Genomic DNA, 19,428 nt, shown 5'->3' with positions numbered 1-19,428 from the left:
AGATAGAAAAAAAAATCATTGTTTGCTAAAAGACTTTTCCTTTTTTAAGTTATAGTAGATACATGACAATAATTTCCCTCTATTAATATCTATATATATATATATATATTCGCATGAAAGGTTACAGTTTAAGATAAGAGAAGGAATAATAAATGTTAGGATTCGAATTCTAAATTTATTAAATTTTATAACTACATGAATCAATTAATACTTTGATCTTTTGTTTCTTTCATAGTCTAAATTAAGGGCTTTAATAATAACTAGAATTTCATATATTAAAGTGGTAATTTTAAATATTAAATTTTATTTTAGGTTAGATGTTCAACATAAAAAAACTATTAAACCAATAAAAAACTAAAAATATTAGAAAAAATAGGTGAAGTAAAAGAAGTTATATTAACTTTAAAATTAGTCGACAATTTTTCAAATGAATGGTTGAATATATATATATATATATATATATATATATTTGGCCATTATGCTTGCAATATATTATGAACAATATTTTTAATCATGTTTTTGTTTGTTCTTTTGAAAATCAATCAACTTTGTTAATCACAAAATTACTGAAAAAAATGCAAATGAGCTGGCATTTTACAGATTATACATCTAAAATGCACCCTTCAAAACCTCTAAGCAGTTCAAGTTTCTGGATTCTTAGTTTAGCAATGGAAATGATTAATATCAGAAAATAAATATGAAACAAATTAGAGCCAAATAAAATGAAGGTATTAATAATGATTTTGCCTGTTCCTCTGGGAACTTATTTCTATAAACTTGTCCTTGATTGCCTGCAAGCTCCTGCTGACCTCTCTCGTTTTCATTCTGTTTCTAGGCTGTTCTGCTGAACATATGACACCAATTTTAAATATGGAAACAATACATTGCTCTAGTTTATCTCTTCCATTACTTGAAAATTCTAGTGGTATTGCAGGATCCAGGATTTCCGTTACTTGTTCTGGTATAGCACTCTTTGCAAAATTATGGAGGTATGATCCATCCTTAAACACGTCATTTGTTGGTCTTTTCCCTGTAAACATCTCCAACAACAGGATTCCATCACTGCAGATATCCCCATAAGTAGATACCGCCCCTCTCGTAGCATATTCTGCACATTGAAACCAATGAATAATAGAGCATACAAAATAGAAAAAAGATCATAAATATTGCAGCTGCTGTAGAGCATACATATATAGATTAGCATATGTATCGGTAATCAAAAAGAATATCATCTCTTTTTTACAATAAAAATTTGGAACAGGAATTTCAGGGTTCATTAGAAAATTTCTTTTGTTGCTGACTATTTGCTTAGCTGCATTACTGCTGATAGAGTTCCAAGTTCTGAGCCAACAAGCTGTTTTTTTTTTTAATTGGTATACAAACCTATTATCTGGCAACAGAATTGTATTCGTATATATGTTGAAGTTTTTGCAATCAATTAACAATTGAGTGAAAGGTATGTGCTTATGAATTGGTTGAGTATGCAAGCTATAGTGAGAGAATGAAGCAAATACCTGAATCAACATAACCCATGGATCCTCGCATACCGATTGAACTGGTTTGATTGTGAGAGTACATATCTGTGCATTCTGTAAGGAACTTGGCAAGACCAAAGTCACTTGCATGTACACGCATATCAACATCAAGAAGAAAATTACTTGGTTTTCAAGTCACAGCGGATGATTGGAGTATGACAGTGGTGATGTAGTATGTAGATATTCCAGTGCAGAAGCCACAGCTATAGAAATATTAAATCTCTGGAAAAATATCCTTAATCTCATACAATTTTTTATGACATGATTATTAGATTATTGAAGGCGTTGTATGCCAAAAAATGCTTTAACTATTCACTGAAACTTTTAATAAAAAATATTCAAGGTGTTTTAGTAGAAAAACGCCTCTAATATCAAGTTTTGGGTGACGTTTATAAATAACAATGCCGCTATTTGAATATTTAGTGGTGTTTGAATAATAAACGCTTGAAGTTTTATAAAAACACGGAAGCTAACAGCATTTGTAAGTGAAAGACCGCTATAAAACTGCCGTTAATATGTCATTTTGCTGTAGTGAAAGTTTTAAAATATCTTGCTGCTAAATAAAAGAAGTCATATTTTAAGTATTAGGTTTTATTTTTTGTTAGACACTTAACATCACATAGTTATTATGCGGATAAAAAATAATTATTATGCGGATAAAAAATAAAAAATTTGAGAAAAAATAAGTGAAGGAAAAGAAGTAATGTTAACTACAAAATTTGTAATCATGTTTTTGTTTGTTCTTTGGAAAATCAATCAATTTTATTAACCACAAAATTACTGAAAAAAAAAAGGCAAATGAGCAGGCCATTTCCAAATTATACAGATAAAATGCACCCTTCAGAACCTCCGAGAAGTTCAAGTTTCTGGATTCTTAGTTTAGCAATGGAAATGATAAATATCAGAAAATAAAAATGAAACAAATAACAGCCAATTAAAATTAAGGTATTAATCACGATTTTGCCTGTTCCTCTGGGAACTTATTTCTATAAACTTGTCTTTGATTGCCTGCGAGCTCCTGCCGACCTCTCGTATTCACTCTCTTTCTAGGCTATTCTGCTGAACATATGACTCCAATTTTAAGTATGGAAACAATACATTGCTCTAGTTTATCTCTTCCATTGCTTGAGAATTCTAGTGGTATTGCAGGATCCAGGATTTCCTTTACTTTTCCTGGTATAGCATTCTTTGCAAATTCGTGGAGGTTTGATCCATCCTTAAACATGTCATTCGTTGGTCTTTTACCTGTAAACATCTCCAACAACAGGATTCCATAACTGTAGACATTCCCATAAGTAGATGCTGCCCCTACCATAGCATATTCTGCACCTTGAAACCAATGAATAATAGAGCTTACAAAATAGAAAACAGATCATAAATATTGAAACTGCAATAGAGCACACATATATAGATTAGCATATGCATCATTAACGAAAAAGTAAATCATCTCTTTGTTACATTAAAAATTTGCGGTAGGAATTTCGGGGTTCATTAGAAAATTTCTCTTGTTGCTGACATTTGCTTAGATTCATTACTGCTGATAGAATTCCAAGTTCTGCTGCCAACAAGGTGTTTTTTTTAATTGGTATACAAACTTATTATCTCGCAACAGAATTGTATTTCGTATATGTGTTGAAGTTTTTGCAATCAATTAATAATTGAGTGAAAGGTATGTGCTTATGTTTTGGTTGAGTATGCAAAACCAGAGTGAGAGAATGAAGTAAATACTTGGAGCAACATAACCAATGGATCCTCATATACGGATTGAACTGGTTTGATTATGAGAGTACATATCTGTGCATTCTGTAAGGAACTGGGCAAAACCAAAGTCACTTGCATATGCATACATATCAACATCAAGAAGAACATTACTTGGTTTTAAGTCACAGTGGATGATTGGAGCGTGACAGTAGTGATGTAGATATTCCAGTGCAGAAGCCACATCTATGGCAATATTTAATCTCTGGAAAATATTAAGCTTCAATTGTTGGTTCTGCTCATTCGTTTTCTGAATGCAGCATGTTCTCTAGATTCCCGTTTTGCATGAACTGGAAAACTAAAGCACTAAAATTGATGCCTCTAAAATCCATACTCGAGCAACAGTTTGAGATCTTTACAAGATTTTGATGTCGAATTGTCCTCAAAGCTTCACATTAAGCCATGTAGACCTTGATTGCTCCCTTCTGCTGAAGGTTGAGTACCTTGGCAGCAATAAGTCTACCATCATTGAGAATCCCTTTGAACACAGAGCCAAAGCTACCAACACGTATCAAATTTGCTAAGGAAAACCCATCCATTGATTTGCGCAGGTCTTTTATTTTAAGTCCATAAAAAGTAAAAAAGCTGAAATTGCTGAACTGTGGCAATCATTTCATTACAAATTTGTAAGCCACAACTGCAGATGCTTAAATTATGTGACCATATGCTCATCAAAATCTATTCCTGCAAAATTATATTCATGGTACATTGGTGCGACATATTCATGGAACGTTAAACATTAATAATCTTTTTCCCTTCCCCTGGATTTTGATGACCATACAGTCACTTTTATTAATCTATTCAGAAAATACACCTATTTATTTTTTTTCGTCTTAATATCTTTATGAACAATTCTCACAATAAATTCTTCTTATAAAAAATGATAGAAGAGGAAAAGTTTGGATTCTATCTATGCAGGGTGAAACTTATGGACCCGTTATTGTATGTTATTTATAACATACATGAAAATAATGGTTAGTTGCCCTCTGATTTCTTTGTGGAAAAAGACAAAAAGAAAGTTTTGATTTTCAAACTCATCTGATAACCGATGATTGACCGGATTTGGTTATGTCTGTGTGGTTCATGGGTCAATCCTCTTAAATAAAAGCCACCCTCAAGAAATGAATAGAGACAGAAGCTTTATAAAATCATTTGTCTGGATTTAAATGTAGTTGAATAGCATAACAGATAAATTTAGACATAAAGTCATTCTAAATCCAAGAAAGTTAAGCAATAGCTAAGAGAGAAAAAAGTATATTATCATGAAATCTTAAACATTAGAGGTGGAATTTTATTCTTGAAATGTAGACACAAGATTAAGAACTCGAAGCTAAGCCCAATATTCTTACAGATTTGGTCCTTCATTAAACAAGAAGAGAAAAACAAACACAAGACTGAGTAACTGCAGCAGAAGGAATGATGATCTTTTCTTCTTTTCCCTGTTTCATTCCAGGGGAGGGATTGTTTTCAGGACAGAATACATGGCGCCAGGGAGTTCCCAATCAAATGTGATATTGATCAAAACTGCATCTTCACACACCAATGAACCAACTAAGCTTAAGGCATTAAGCAGTACCTGCAGCTAAAGAAAATAATGCAAAGGATGTAAAATTTGATAAAAATGTATAACAAATTAAAAGTTATTGTTACTGAGATTCCAAGCAACATTAGTACTTCTTGTTCTTAATGATCGAGGTTGAAGCTACTGGACAGATAAATCACACTTGGAGTCCATGAAGCACACTAGAGAGCCCATACATATAAGTTGGACACCACTTGAGAACAAAAACTTAAGCTATTAGATTCTTGGGTTTTTTATACATATATAGGACATCTTATTCAGATTTTCTAATGATGTGGGATTCTTTACTCACCCGTGAACCATATCCCAACAATCTCTCCCATTCACTTGTGAGTTTTAATCAAGTCCCACATCGGCTCCCTCATGCGAGTAAGTCCTATTAACACTTCTTTTGGGCCAGGCAACCTCACATTTCTAGTGCACTTTTAGGCCAGGCCACAGCACTCAACCTTGCTACTTAGGTTGTCTCAGTACTCCCTCAAGCTTACACTTCAGGTTGACTCAACACATTGTTCACTTGGTGTTCCACTTCTACATATTATCATAGATTCACTACATCCAAGTTGAACCTTTTAATACTAGCATTCAAGCACATGGAGTTAATTGATGTGGCCAACCTCTGATCTATCAACAATTTCCTCCTCAGCAACACCACTGGGACTCGAACGTATCGTAACTTTAGTTCTGATATCACTTGTTGAGGAGATAAACTACACTGGGAGCCCATAGAAGCACACCATAGAGCCTTATACATATATGTTGAACACCACTTGATCCCAAAAGCTTAAGCTATTAAGTTCTTAGGTCCTTCATACATATATAAGACAACTTATTCAAATTTCTTAATAATATAGGATTTTTTACTTTTGTCTTGAGTTGCTTCTATATCAATGTCTCAAAATAACCTTCACTTTGATACCACTTGTTTGGCTTGAAGCAATAAACACAAAAATATAGAAGCAATATATCATAATAAACCCACAGTAATAGACAATCAACAATCAACAATGTAGGAAAAATAAAGCACACTAAGATTTACGTGAAAAATGCTCTAGTGTAGAGAAAAAAATCACAGATCACAAGAAAAATCTTTATTATCAAAGAATGGATATACAAAGATCTTTTCTAGCTAAAACTGAGCTAATCAACAACTAGAGAGAGACAATTGGAGAAATCTTATCAAATAAGTTACTCAATAAATACATACTAGATTTATTCCTATACATACTAGATTTATTTCTAGATAGCTTCAAGCTTAATTTTCACCGTTCAAAATGTAGAACTCTAAATCATAAACCTACTGACAAAATTTCAGCTTAATCGAACTATGGATCAACTTCTTTTCAATCAACTTTCCCTTCTCCCTTTTCTCTTTATTTTTTTGGTTTTTTTTTTTTTTCTTTGTTTGTGATTGCACTTTAAAACAGCCCTATCTCTTTTTATTAAGTAGCTAGGGCTCTGTGTAAAAAGAAAGACTAAGGCCCATAGCCTTTGATTGGTCCAAAACCAATTACCTAGGGCTAAACCCCATTTTTCTAGCAATCTTCCCTTCTAACCCCATTAGAAGAAGATTCATCACCATAGCAGTTTTATTTAAAACTTACCTTAGCCAAGGAACTCATGTTAGTCAAGTTACTATAGAGGCTAAGCTTTTCCCTGGAAAGTATCTTAGTCAACTTATTTGTTACATTCTCATTAGTATGGACTTTTTTCAATAGCATATGTTGTTCTTCAATTACTGAACGTAACTAGTGATATCTAACATCAATGTGCTTTGTTTTAGCATAGTACATGGCATTCTTACTCAAATCTAAAGCATTCTGGCTATCACAAAACACCATATACTCTTTCTGATTTAACCTCAATTTAAGAAGAAAACATTCATCCAAAGCATTTCTTTACTTGCTTCAGTAGCTATAATATACTCAACTTTTATAGTTAACAAAGCAACACATTTCTGCAACTTAGATTGCCAAGATATAGCTTCTTTTACAAAAGTGAATAAATACCCAGAAGTAGATTTCCTACCACCAAGATCACCTGTCATGTTAGTATCAGTAAACTCTTATAGAACTGGTTGTGAAACTCCATAACTCAAGCATATTTTTAAGGTGCCTCTCAAATATCTAAAAATCTATTTCATTACTGCCCAATGAACCTTTTTCAGATTAGAAAGAAATCTGCTCACTATACCAATTGCATGAGCAATGTCAGGTCGTGTACAAACCATAAGATATATTAAAGAATCAACTACAGAAGAATACTAAATACTAGACATAGCTAGTTGCTCTTCTTTAGACACGAAGCAAAATTTTGTACTTAGATGAAAATGGTTGGCAAATGGATTACTAATTGATTTAACATGTTGTATGTTGAATCTACTAAGTACTTGTTTAACATTTTTTTCCTGTGACAACCACAACTTTTTAGCTATCTTATATCAAATAATGTTCATATTGAGAATCTATTTTGCTAGATCTAAATCTTTCATGTCAAAGGACTTAGACAATTATTTTTTAAACTTAGACAATTATTTTTTAAACTTGTAAACCCTACTAGTATCTTGTCCCACAATCAACATATCATCAACATATAATAAGAGAATAATGAAGTTACCATTAGAAAATTTTTTGACATACATATAAGAATTTGCTATCGTTCTTTTATAGCTATGGCTTATCATAAAAGAATCAAACTTTTTGTACGACCATCGTGGAGCTTGTTTCAACCTATACAAGCTTTTCTTTAGTTTGCAAACTAAGTGCTCTTTTCGTTTCACTTCAAAACCCTCAGGCTGATTCATATAAATGTCCTCTTGTAAGTCACCATACAAAAATGTAGTCTTGACATCAAGTTGCTCAAGCTCAAGATTCAAACTAGCTATTAATCCTAGTACCACTTAAATGGAACTCTTCTTCACAATTGGAGGGAAGATCTTATCAAAATCAATGCCTAATTTCTAAGAAAAACTTTTCACCATCAATCAAGCTTTGTACCTCACTAGCTCGTCACCATTCCTTTTCAACTTGAACACCTATTTATTTTTCAATAGCCTTTTCCCTTTTGAAAGTTTAACATGATTATAAGTACCATTTTTTTGTAATGACTCCATCTCTTTTTTCATTGCTTTTAACCAATGCTCTTTATCCAAAGTAACCTATATATATCTTAGAAGTTCATTGGCTCCCTTTCACTGATAACTAAAATAAAATCTGAACTTGGATACCTAGTAGATGGCCTATGCTCTCTAATAGATCTCTTAGGCTAAGGCTCTACATGACTTGATGTCGAAGGTAGCTCTCTTTACTCAACATTCTCTCGTGGAGAGGATTACTCTCCCTGCTTAAAATTGATTGCATTTAGCTCATCACTAATTGTGGCTGGTTCATTCATATCCTCAAGTTTTGTTTCTTGCTCATTTCCATTATTTGTGGCTCTTTTTTATGGAACCCCTATCAATGTTGAAATATCACACTCAATAGTAACCAATGTAGTTTTCTCATTTTTCTCAAGGTCTGCTATGGTTTTTTTTTTTTATGAAAAACCACAATTTTGCTTCAGACTGTCTTTTTCTTCATAAGATCCTATACCCTATAGTCAAATTCTTTATCACCATATCCTACAAACACACATTGTGTGGCTTTATTGTTAAGCTTTGACCTCTGTTCTTTTGGCATATGTATAAATGCTTTACTTCCGAAAACTTTCAAGTGAGAGTATGAAGTATTTTCCCTATTCACACTCTTTATGGAATGTCAAAGCCTAAAGGAACTTATGGTGATTTGTTAAGCAAATAATAAGCTGTGTTGACTACTTTACCCCATAATGGCTTTGGTAATTTTGTCATCCTTAATATACATCTGACTTTCTTCATAATGGTGCAGTTCATCCTTTCAACTACACCATTATGCTACGGTGTTTCAGGTTCTGTCATCTCATGCCTGATCCCATACTTTGAACAATACTCTTTAAAGTCTTTGGATGTGTATTCCCTACCATTATCAGTATGAATACACTTCAAATATAACACTGTCATCCTTTCCACCTTGACATAAAATTTTTGAAAATATTGCAATACCTAACTTTTTTTTTTCAACATATACACCCAAGTTTTACATAAAGCATCACCAATAAAAGTAACAAAATACTTGCTACCACCTAATAACTCAACTTCAATGAGACTACATATGTTAGAATAAATCAACTCTAATCTATTTTCTTTTATTTGAGAACTCTTACAAAAAAAATTTTACGATGCTTACCAAACAAATAATGATCACATGAATCGAGAGATATACCTTTGGTCAAGGGAATGAGATACTACCTTACCAAAACCTGTAACCCCTTCTCAGTCATGTGTGCCAAATGCTTATGCCACAAGTTTGCTTAATCATTATTCTCAATGGCATTTATTTGGTTACTGTTCAATTGCATCCATGTCTTATATATTGTGCAGCATAGTTTTCCCTTTGTAACTATCATAGTTCCTTTGAGAACTTCTATTTTCCATTCTTTTGTCGACTCTCATATTCTTCCTTATCAAGGACATTAATAGCAAGCAAGTTCATTCTTATATCCGAAATGTGTCTGACATCCTTCAAAGTTAACATGCAGTCTGTACTAGTTGTACGATAATATCACCAATCTTAACAATCTACGACACATTCTTATTCTCATCTTGATGCAACCAAAATCTCTTGCTTTGTAAGTTATAAATAACTCACTTTTAGAAATATAATGATATGCCACTCCTATATCAACTATCCACTCAATGTCGAGATCACTAACATGATTACTATCACCATGTGTACAAATCAAAATAACTTAATCACTATCTAAATTTATTGCTGCAACATTGCAATCATCTAAACTCTTACCTTTCTCATTTTTTTGCTCTTGCTTCAAGATTTTACAATGTCATTTTATATGACCTGCTTTACTACAATGAAAACACTTCACTTTATCTTTGGACTTGAATCTATGTTTAGACTTACTATGACCTTTTAAGTTCTAACCTTTGTTGATGTTTCTACCCTTATTTTTTGTGACTAGAGCTTAATTTTCAAGGTCTATATCTTTTGCCTTGCTTCTTCATTAAGCATATTGTTCTTTACCATTTCCAATGTCACCTTATAATCAAGAGCTGAATTAAGAACAGTCACAACTAGAGTATTCTAGCTATCTGACAATGAACTCAAAAGAAACAATGCTTTTATTTCATCATCCATCTTAAGCTCAATAATAGTCATCCGATTAAATATATCTTGAAAATCACTCAAGTACTCTGTAATAGATCGTCCATCCTTATACTATAAAGTTGTAAGCTTTTTAACAAGTATAACTTTATTTACACATATTTTCCTCTCATATAATGCTACTAATTTTTCTCAAACAGTGTGTGCATCAATCTTCTATGCTACATGATGAATACGCTGATATCAATCCATTTTTTAATTATAGCCAGCATATTTCTACCTAACTTTTTTTAGCTTTTATCTTTCATATTTGCTGGTTTAGCCGAATCATCCAATACCAGCTCATACAAATCTTTATAGTACAAATAATCTTCTATCATAGGCTTTCAAATTGAATAATTTGATGTTGTTAATTTTATCATGGAACCTGTATCACCATTTCATGATCTCAAATAGAATTTCCTTCTGTCTTGAGCTACTTCTGTATTAATGTCTCAAAATAACCCTCGCTCTGAAACCATTTGTTGGGCTTAAAACAATAAACACAACAATGCAGAAACAATATATCGTAATAAACTCATAATAATAGACAATAATCAACAATCAACAACGTATAAAAAATAAAGCACACCAAGATTTATGTGAAAAATCCTATAGTCTAGAGAAAAAAATCATGGACCACTAAAAAAATCTCCACTATCAAATAATGGCTATACAAAGATCTTTTTTAGTAAAACTAGAGCTAATCAACAACTAGAGAGAGATAATTAGAGAAATCTCACCAAATAGATGACTCAACAAATGCACACTGAATTTGTTCCTAGAGAGCTTCAAACTTGATCTTCATTGTTCAAAATTTAAAACTCTGAATCATAAACCTATTGACAAAATTTCAACTTAATAGGATCACAGATTGACTTCCATTCAATCAACTCTCCCTTCTCATTTTTCTTTCTATTTTTTTGGCTTTTCTTTTTTCTTTTCTTGGTTTGTGACTCCATCTTAAAACAACCCCACCTCTTTTTATTAAGTAGCTAGGGCACTGTGTAAAATGAAAGACTAAGGCCCATGGCCTTTGATTGGTCCAAAATCAATTACATGGGGCTGGAGCCTATTTTCTTAATAGAAGCATCTTTTCTCTTATAAAACAAAGCTCAGCAACAGCATTAGCCATGTTCATTCTTTTAGTTGGCAATTCCAAAGAACAAGCAGTTCCAATTTCCAATATAGAATTCAAGCTCCAAAGAAGTTTAGTATCTTTTTGGCTACTATCATTGAAAGTATTGTTCATCATTGTTTCTTCTCCGAAACTTTGTTGAAGAAGAGTGGGATCTATAATCTCAGCCACTCGATTTGGCAAAGTAGTTTTAACAAAGTTATGAAGGTTCATGTTCTCTTTAAACATTTCATCAATGGATCTTCTCCCTATAAACGTCTCCAGCAAAAGAATGCCATAGTTGTACACCTCTCCATATATTGTCACATTAAATCCCAAGCCATATTATGCAATTCATTTGTTAGAAATAAGAGCAACAATTTTAAAATAGATGCAAATAGCTTTCTCACATCAAAGATATTAACTTGTTAAATTAAGTAACATGTCTATTTGAAAGAATGCATTCTATACAAATATGTAGTAGTCCACTTACCTGGCATAGCATAACCAGTTGTTTTTCTTAACCCAAGAGAGCTTGACTGGCTTGAAGTGTTATTTTGTATGTATGATGGAATGAATTTTGCTAGGCCAAAGTCACCTACATGGCCAACCATTTCATCATCAAGTAGAATATTGCTTGGTTTGAGATCACAGTGAACAATTGGTGTTTCACAAGGATGATGAAGATACTGTAATGCACATCCAATATAAACTGCCACATTCAATCTCTAAAAAAGATTCAAGCTTTTAGCTGCCTCATCTCCGTCATTCATGCCAATAGTTGGATATAGCCAATCCTTTATGCTTCCATTTGCCATGAATTCATAAACAAGAGCCTTAAAATCATTGCCTTGATAGTCCACACTAGAACATGTTGTTAACACCTTGACAAGGTTTCGACATCTTAACATTCCTTAAGACCTCACATTCAGCCAAAAAACTCCTGAAAACTTCATGACTCAAAAGTTTAAGTACCTTGATGGCAATAATTGTTCCATTCTCTTCAAGAATTCCTTTATATATGAAACCAAAGCTACCTATACCTACTAAATTTGCTGAGGAGAAATCATTGGTAGCTTTTTGGATGCTTTGATATGATAACCTTAACAATGGATTTTCTACGTTTGGTGATGCAGGTTGCTTTATTTTCTTTCTAAACCAAAAGAGAAACATGAGGGAGAAAACCAAAAAAACTCTTGAAAGCACAAAAACGATAGCAATTATTAAGTGAAATAGTTGATCTCCCTCTATGTTTCAAGTTATCACAAGTTGGCAAGTGGAACTTAAGAGTGCCTTCACAAAGCTTACTGTTCCCTTCAAGGAATATAGCACTTGCATTTTTAAAGACTCCATCAACTGGTACTAGACCTTCGAAATTGTTGTAAGAAAGATTCAAGCAGCATAAAATGCCAAATGTCACAAGAAATTTTGGAATTTTACCAGTGAGATTATTTCTAGAAAGGTCTAAATTTGCAAGACCTCTTAATAAACTTAAAGATGAAGGGATTGATCCATTGAAGAAATTGCCTTCCATCAGTAGTACCTTCAGTTTTACACAATTAACAAGATCATTTGGAATGACACCTGATAACATGTTTTGAGAAACATCTAATTCACCAAGATTTCTTAAATTTTCTACTTTAAAGGAAGCATGCCAGTCAAACGGTTCAAAGATAAGTTTAGACCGATAGACAAAGATGATACTCCTGCTATTTGAGAAGGTATGAACCACTGAGATTGTTATTAAAGAGATTTAAAAAAAAATCAGATTTCACAATTGCCTAGACTCACTATAGCAAAATAATGTATTAGCGACAATTTTATAGTGGCCTTTCACTTACAAACGCTGTTAGTTTCTGTGTTTTTATAAAACTTTAGATGTTTATTATCCAAACACCACTAAATATTCAAATAGCGATGTTTATACATATAAACGCCATTAAAGACAAAAATTAATGGCATTTATCAACTAAAATGCCTTGAATAATCCTATCGCTAAAATTGGAGTGATTATTGAAAGCATTTCAGGCAAAAAATGCCTTGAATAATCTACTCATAAAAAATAAAAGTAATTATTGAAGGTTTTTTCTGCTAGAAACGCTTTCAATAATTCCTTTAAAAAAATTGTAGAGGATTATTGAAGGCATTTTTTGGCAAAATCGCTTTCAATAAATCTCCTTGTCAATAATTTGTGAAAAATAAAGTAGTATTGATGGTTAGAGTATATGGTTGTTAATTATAAGATCATAGGTTCAATCCCTTCCTTCAACATTTTTTAAAATTTTCAAGAGATTATTGAGGCAAAAAATGCCTTCAATAAACCTAAAAAATGCTAAAAGAAGACATCAAACCTACAACCTTATGATTAACAATCATATACTCTAATCGACAGCACTACTCTATTTTTTATAAATTTATTAACAAGAAAATTTATTGAAGGTGTTTTTGATAAAAAAAAATGCCTTTAATAATCCTCTACAATTTTTTAGCGAAATTATTGAAGGCAGTAGAAAATGCCTTCAATAATCGCCTTTATTTTTTATGAGCAGATTATTCAAGGTATTTTTTGCCTAAAACACCTTCAATAATCCCTTTATAAAAAAAAAATGAAAGGGATTATTGAAGGCATTTTTTGCAGAAAATGCCTTCAATAAATATCCTTATCAATAAATCTATGAAAAATGGAACAGCATTGACGGTTAGAGCATATGGTTGTTAATCATAAAGTTATAGGTTCAATATTTCTTTTCAGCATTTATTGAAGGTATTTCTAGCCAAAAATACCTTCAAAAATCCTAAAAGATGCTAAAAAGAAGGATCAAACTTACAACCTTATGATTAACAATCATATGCTCAACCGACAATGCTATTCTATTTTTGATAAATTTATTGATAAGAAAATTTATTGAAGGTGTTTTTTACCAAAAACACCTTTAGGAATCCTCTACAATTTTTTAGCGAAATTATTGAAGGCATTTTTGGCAAAAAAAACATCTTCAATAATCGTTTCTCTTTTTTATGAGCAGATTAGTTAAGGCATTTTTTACCTGAAACGCCTTCAATAATCTCTTATAAAATTAGAAGGAATTATTAAAGGTATTTTTTTATAGAAAATGCCTTCAATAATCCCCTCTAAAAAAATTGGAGAGGATTATTGAAGGCATTTTCTATAAAAAAATGCATTCAATAATCTTTTCATATAAAATGAAGGGCAATATTAAAAGCATTTTTTGCAGAAAATACCTTTAATAATCCCTTTTAAAAAATTAAAGGGATTATTGAAAGCATTTTTGTCAAAAAAACGCCTCAAATACTCTCCTCAAAAAAATTGGAAGGAATTATTGATGGCATTTTTTTTTTCAAAAAATGACTTCAATAATCTTCTTTGCAAATAGTGACATTTTTTTAAGTAAATGCCGCTATCGTGACGAAATAGCGCGGCTAAAATTTTTTTTCAAAATTGAAACCCCCTCTTTCTCCTCTATAATTTCCTTTCTTTCCCCAACTTTTTTCATGGAGGAATTTCGCCTTGAAGATTGTTGTCATTTAGATACAACTCGATCAACATCTTTAAATTTCCTAATGAAGTGGGGACGGATCCAGAGATGGAATTAATGTTTACAGCAAATAATTTTAGCTTTTGAAGCCTGCCAATCACAGATGGAATGGTACCTGATAATTGATTTCCTCCTGCCTCCAGCACCTCCAAGTCGATTCGATTTCCAAATCCTGCTGGTATTGTCCCGACTATGTTATTGTCTTGCATAGCAAAAAAGGTGATAGCAGTTGACAAATTGCTTATGCACTCAGGTAATATCCCTCCAAAGCTGTTGTAACTGATTTTTACATATTCCAAGCTGGTGGCACCAGTTAAAGAGCAGAGGAAGTTTAAGTCATTTGCTCCCTCACTACCAAGAAGATTGTCAGCAACATTCAATCTTTGCAATTTTTCTAGCTTTCGGAATGAAGCTATCTTTCCAGTAAATTTGTTTCCATAAACCTGAAGATTGATGAGGTTAGAGGCATTTGTTATTGAAGGAGGGAATAGTCCACTCAGTTGGTTCTGGCTATCAGAAAACAGTTCAAGATATGGCTTGTTGACTCCCAATTGTGAGGGACGACTTCCATGAAAGTTATTTTCCCCAATATCAGGTTTTGTGACATTAGAGAGATTAAAAAGTGAGGACGGAACCATACCAGACAATTATTAATTGCCGCGGCAAAAGTGGTAAGATTCTTCAGTTGCCCAAGAGCTTCAGGGATAATCCCAGACAACCTATTTAGAGGCAGAAAGATTATCTCCAGAGATGACAAGTTCCCTAAAAAAGGAGGGATACTCCCTCTTAATGTGTTGTTGCTAAAGCTTAATTCCTTCAGGTTTGACAAGTGGCCAAGTGCAGCAGGTATTTCTCCAAGTAGCAGATTGTGTTCAATGTAAAGATGTTTGAGCTTCAAACAACCAGATATATTGGAAGGAATTTCACCAACTATGAGGTTTCTATGAAGATTTAGTTCTTCCAATCTATGTAAACGGCCGATTTCTTGAGGAAGTTCTTGAATGAAGCCGTTGTTGCGAAGACTTAATACCCGTAGAAAGCTCAAGTTTCCAACATAAGGTGATATTGGTCCCATTAGTTTCAGTGCTGGCAAGTCCAACCTGGTAACTCTCTGATGTAGTCGTCCGCATTTAACACCACGCCATTGGCAAAAATGGACGTTGTTGTTCCACGAACGCATAATCCCAAGCTGATCACCAGTTATCTTGGCCTTAAACTGGAGCAAACCCTGTTGATCTGTTTCATTTCCATTAATTGCCAAGGCTGCTGAACCAAGAAAGAAAGGACTTGTAAGATTGAAGCATAAGAGAAGAACGAGAGCAACATGGGTGGAAATTTGAAGTGACCAAGGCGCCTTGAACTGCATTTCTGATAGCCTCATCAACAAAGAAAGACTACTTGAATTCATACTATTGTTATTTGCATCTTGCGGTGTTTGCTTCGGCAACAAGATTAAACAGAATATTAGTTCTTTCTGCAGCATCTTTATAGCAAAAGAGTAGGAAAAATTAAGAAATTCGGGTACCTTTTTTTTATGTCTTGCAAAAAACAGTGTTGATCTCTAAGGTTGAATCTATAATGATTTGCTGTTGAGTGTTGTCCCTTTCATGAATTTCTCTTTGAGAGGACTAAAGATATAGTTACCGGCCTTGACTGAAGCCATAGATACTCAAGGTCCCGATAAAGAGAAAAGTAAGGCTAAGTCTCTTGCCGACTGCAAAATTTCAAAGTTTGGTGCTGAATCGAGATATTTTTATATGCTTTCAAATATAAGAATTTCTCTGGACCACCAGCCAATAGAGAAAATAAGAATTTAATACGCTACTAACAGGCCAGGCGACTGTTGAAAAAATAAATAGTTATTGTCATGTACAATCAGTTTTCTTATGGCTATTATTATCAAGTTTCATGACATGCAGCCATATACTAGTTACCAACCAGATTTTAATACAAAGACTAATTGAAGACTACACTGCAGTAAAAGTGGTAGAAAAAATCTCCAAATGCCAAGGATTCAAATAGATTTTTCAAGTATTTCTTAAGTGCCAAAATATCCAAATGCATGATTATATGCAGTGAAACTGCATTCACATTCATGTACCAATTAAAACTAGCTCCATTCAAAAGGATGCTATAGCAATTAATGAGTTGGAAATTTTCTTATCTTTTGGTGTTCAAGGCATAACTCACTTCAGATCCGCATTTTCAGTTTTCCCAAGTTTCAGATATTTCTGATCCTGCCCTAACTTTCACTGCAAAATAAAGGAAAAAAAAATCCCCATATCCATATCTAATGATGGAATATCATTCATCAGAGATAAGAATGCATATATATATTTACATTGTTTTTTGTGTCAAATTATAAGAGCATTTGATGTTGAAAGTAGGAAAAATGGAAATGAAAGTTGAAAATACAAACCAACAAAATAGAAGGCGTCTGATTCTTGTTTATTCTGAAATCAATTCCCTACGCGTTATGCTGTTTAGTTGTTTAGCTTCGAGTTGAATGCTTTTTGTTTGTTGGACAAGTTATTGATTAGAAGCTAATTTTTTAATCACATAACTTGTAGGCTACAATGTAGTTGTAGAGATTCTCAGAAGGGGAAAGAAAAAAGATTCAGTTGACTTGGAAAATTTACTAAATGACCTTCATTCCATTGAACTTGTGTCAATATCAATGTTGTAATGGTTGGTGGAGATTCTCATTAAAAAAACAAAAAAAAAACAAAGGCGATCAATGGACCCTGTAATCTCTTTAAGTTATAGCTAGCAATGGCTTGCTTTGAATTCAAGCCACAAGACCATAATCTCAATAACTAAACTCTAAATTAAGTCCACATGCATGCAAATTTAATGGTCTGAGTTCATACATCAAATGAATGCGTCCCTGTATATATTAACTAAAAATTAATGGTATGAATAATTTTAAATTATAGTAAAATATTTAATATATTTAAGAAAGAACGTTGTTTTACTTATTCTGGTTTCTAATTAGGCTTGACTTGCTAGGTGCTTAAAGTTGCATGCAGAAATATTGATATTATGCTTTTCATCATCTTTACTTGAACTTTGAGGCTTTGAGCTGGTTATATGCTTTTCATCACCTTACTCTTGCCTTCAAATATGCCTTTTATAGAAATTCCTTATGAAGTTTTCTCATTGATCTGTCCAATAATTTATGACACGAAAGAATGAAAGGACAAAGGTAATGGTGGTATGTAGAATTAAACTTTGATGCAGTGGTGATATTCAGAACAAGGAAACAGTTATGGTTCTATCTCAACATGCACATAGACAATGTTGAATTTCTAGTATTAATATTTGTGAGCTGAGTAGCATCGTAGATATTATTAAATATGTTCACCAAGGAGTCATTAGTGTCACTTTATCTAACTAGTTTATAAAGGGGGAATGTTACTTAGCTTATTTTTTAAACCAAATGGATTGATTGAATTGTCTTATTTTTTTCTAAAAAATAACAGAAAAATTAGATTAACCAGCCAAAAAAGGTGTAACAGAACAACTTATTTGCATTATTCTGAATTCTGATTTGATGATAATCCACAAGAAAAGGAAATTCACACAAATTACAGACACCAATAATTGGTCGACAAACTTGCTTTTTATTTTTCTCTTCTCCAACTCGAGTGCTTGTTCGAAAAGTTTTACTTCCGCAAATACCAGATACAATGTGAAATAAAGGAATGGCAGTACTTTGCCACACTTAAGCCTCTCAAGTCCATTCATATGGCTCCTCAGATACCTGAAGCATATGATAACAAGGAAATCTCTAAATTAAACCATCATATTTACTTCAACAGAATGTAACCAAAAAACAATCTACTTGTTCAAATCATCTGAACACAGTATTTATCTGAAAAGAAGTGGACATGTGCCATAAGTCATGTAATGGTTTGAGTATTTTGTTAAGAATAATGCAAATTGTTTACCTGCTGATTGAGCTGTTGGGAATCACTACAGTTTTGATATCATTTGTTAGGCTAAAAAACTTCAATCCAATCACATCAGTGGAAGCGAAATTAAATAATCAATCAATCACACAAGAAACACAATTTAACGTGATTTGGTCTAACTAACCTACATCCATGGATGAGAAACAAAATCCACTAGTTGTAGAGAATTACAAACATACGTCAAAATATATGAACTACTTAACAATCAATACCCATAGACCTTCTCAATCTTCTCTAGTCCCATAGAGTATTTTCAACCCAAACAAACACATACCCATGTGCATCCTTTCAACATAACCAAACGCATACCCATATGCACCCATACATCATACCTATGTAGATCCTCTCAGTCTCCTTTAATCTACTCACAGACAAATATACACACATATAAGATGTAGATCTTCAAGAGTCTTATGGGATGTCTACCCATAAAACTCTACAACTCTCTTACATATTTTTCTCATACCTAACCCTATAAAGACTTTACCTATTTATAACCATATAAACTTACCTATTAAGAATCCTTTTTTTATTAGAATTCTTCTCTTGCAAGTTAAACTTGCCTATTAAGAATCTCCTTTTTTCTTAGAATTTTTCTTCTATAAGTCTTCTTATCCATCAAAAAATATCTGGCCAATCCTAAATAAATCTCTTATGGGGTTTAAGTCATT

General features: G+C 32.7%; 5 protein-coding genes across 5 annotated transcripts; all 5 read right to left on the bottom strand.

The window, feature by feature from the left end:
* Positions 1 to 731: 731 nt before the first annotated feature.
* LOC149515707 (putative LRR receptor-like serine/threonine-protein kinase At3g47570) lies at positions 732 to 1,635 on the bottom strand. Its single transcript, XM_089741781.1, has 2 exons — positions 1,515 to 1,635; positions 732 to 1,108 (listed from the first exon to the last, which is right to left on the bottom strand). Exons 1-2 carry the CDS (start codon positions 1,633 to 1,635, stop codon positions 732 to 734), a joined length of 498 nt encoding a protein of 165 aa, XP_089597907.1.
* A 951-nt stretch (positions 1,636 to 2,586) lies between these two features.
* LOC111297561 (putative receptor-like protein kinase At3g47110) lies at positions 2,587 to 3,832 on the bottom strand. The gene is made up of 3 exons (XM_089741780.1): positions 3,737 to 3,832; positions 3,297 to 3,561; positions 2,587 to 2,864 (listed from the first exon to the last, which is right to left on the bottom strand). Exons 1-3 carry the CDS (start codon positions 3,830 to 3,832, stop codon positions 2,587 to 2,589), a joined length of 639 nt encoding a protein of 212 aa, XP_089597906.1.
* A 7,349-nt stretch (positions 3,833 to 11,181) lies between these two features.
* Positions 11,182 to 12,137, bottom strand: LOC149515706 (putative LRR receptor-like serine/threonine-protein kinase At3g47570). The gene is made up of 3 exons (XM_089741778.1): positions 11,982 to 12,137; positions 11,720 to 11,915; positions 11,182 to 11,495 (listed from the first exon to the last, which is right to left on the bottom strand). Exons 1-3 carry the CDS (start codon positions 12,135 to 12,137, stop codon positions 11,182 to 11,184), a joined length of 666 nt encoding a protein of 221 aa, XP_089597904.1.
* Positions 12,138 to 12,192: 55 nt separating this feature from the next.
* On the bottom strand, positions 12,193 to 12,893 carry LOC111297965 (uncharacterized). The gene has a single exon (XM_089740617.1). It carries the CDS (start codon positions 12,818 to 12,820, stop codon positions 12,380 to 12,382), a length of 441 nt encoding a protein of 146 aa, XP_089596743.1. The 5' UTR covers positions 12,821 to 12,893; the 3' UTR covers positions 12,193 to 12,379.
* A 1,844-nt stretch (positions 12,894 to 14,737) lies between these two features.
* Positions 14,738 to 16,266, bottom strand: LOC111297560 (uncharacterized). The gene is made up of 2 exons (XM_089741777.1): positions 15,424 to 16,266; positions 14,738 to 15,289 (listed from the first exon to the last, which is right to left on the bottom strand). Exons 1-2 carry the CDS (start codon positions 16,264 to 16,266, stop codon positions 14,738 to 14,740), a joined length of 1,395 nt encoding a protein of 464 aa, XP_089597903.1.
* Positions 16,267 to 19,428: the final 3,162 nt, after the last annotated feature.

Source organism: Durio zibethinus, chromosome 12 (assembly GCF_047325235.1).
Source record: "Durio zibethinus cultivar Kanyao isolate XHJ-2024 chromosome 12, ASM4732523v1, whole genome shotgun sequence".
Taxonomy (NCBI): domain Eukaryota; kingdom Viridiplantae; phylum Streptophyta; class Magnoliopsida; order Malvales; family Malvaceae; genus Durio; species Durio zibethinus.
The sequence above is the reverse complement of the archived record's forward strand: the minus strand, read 5'-3'. Positions and strand labels throughout refer to the sequence as shown.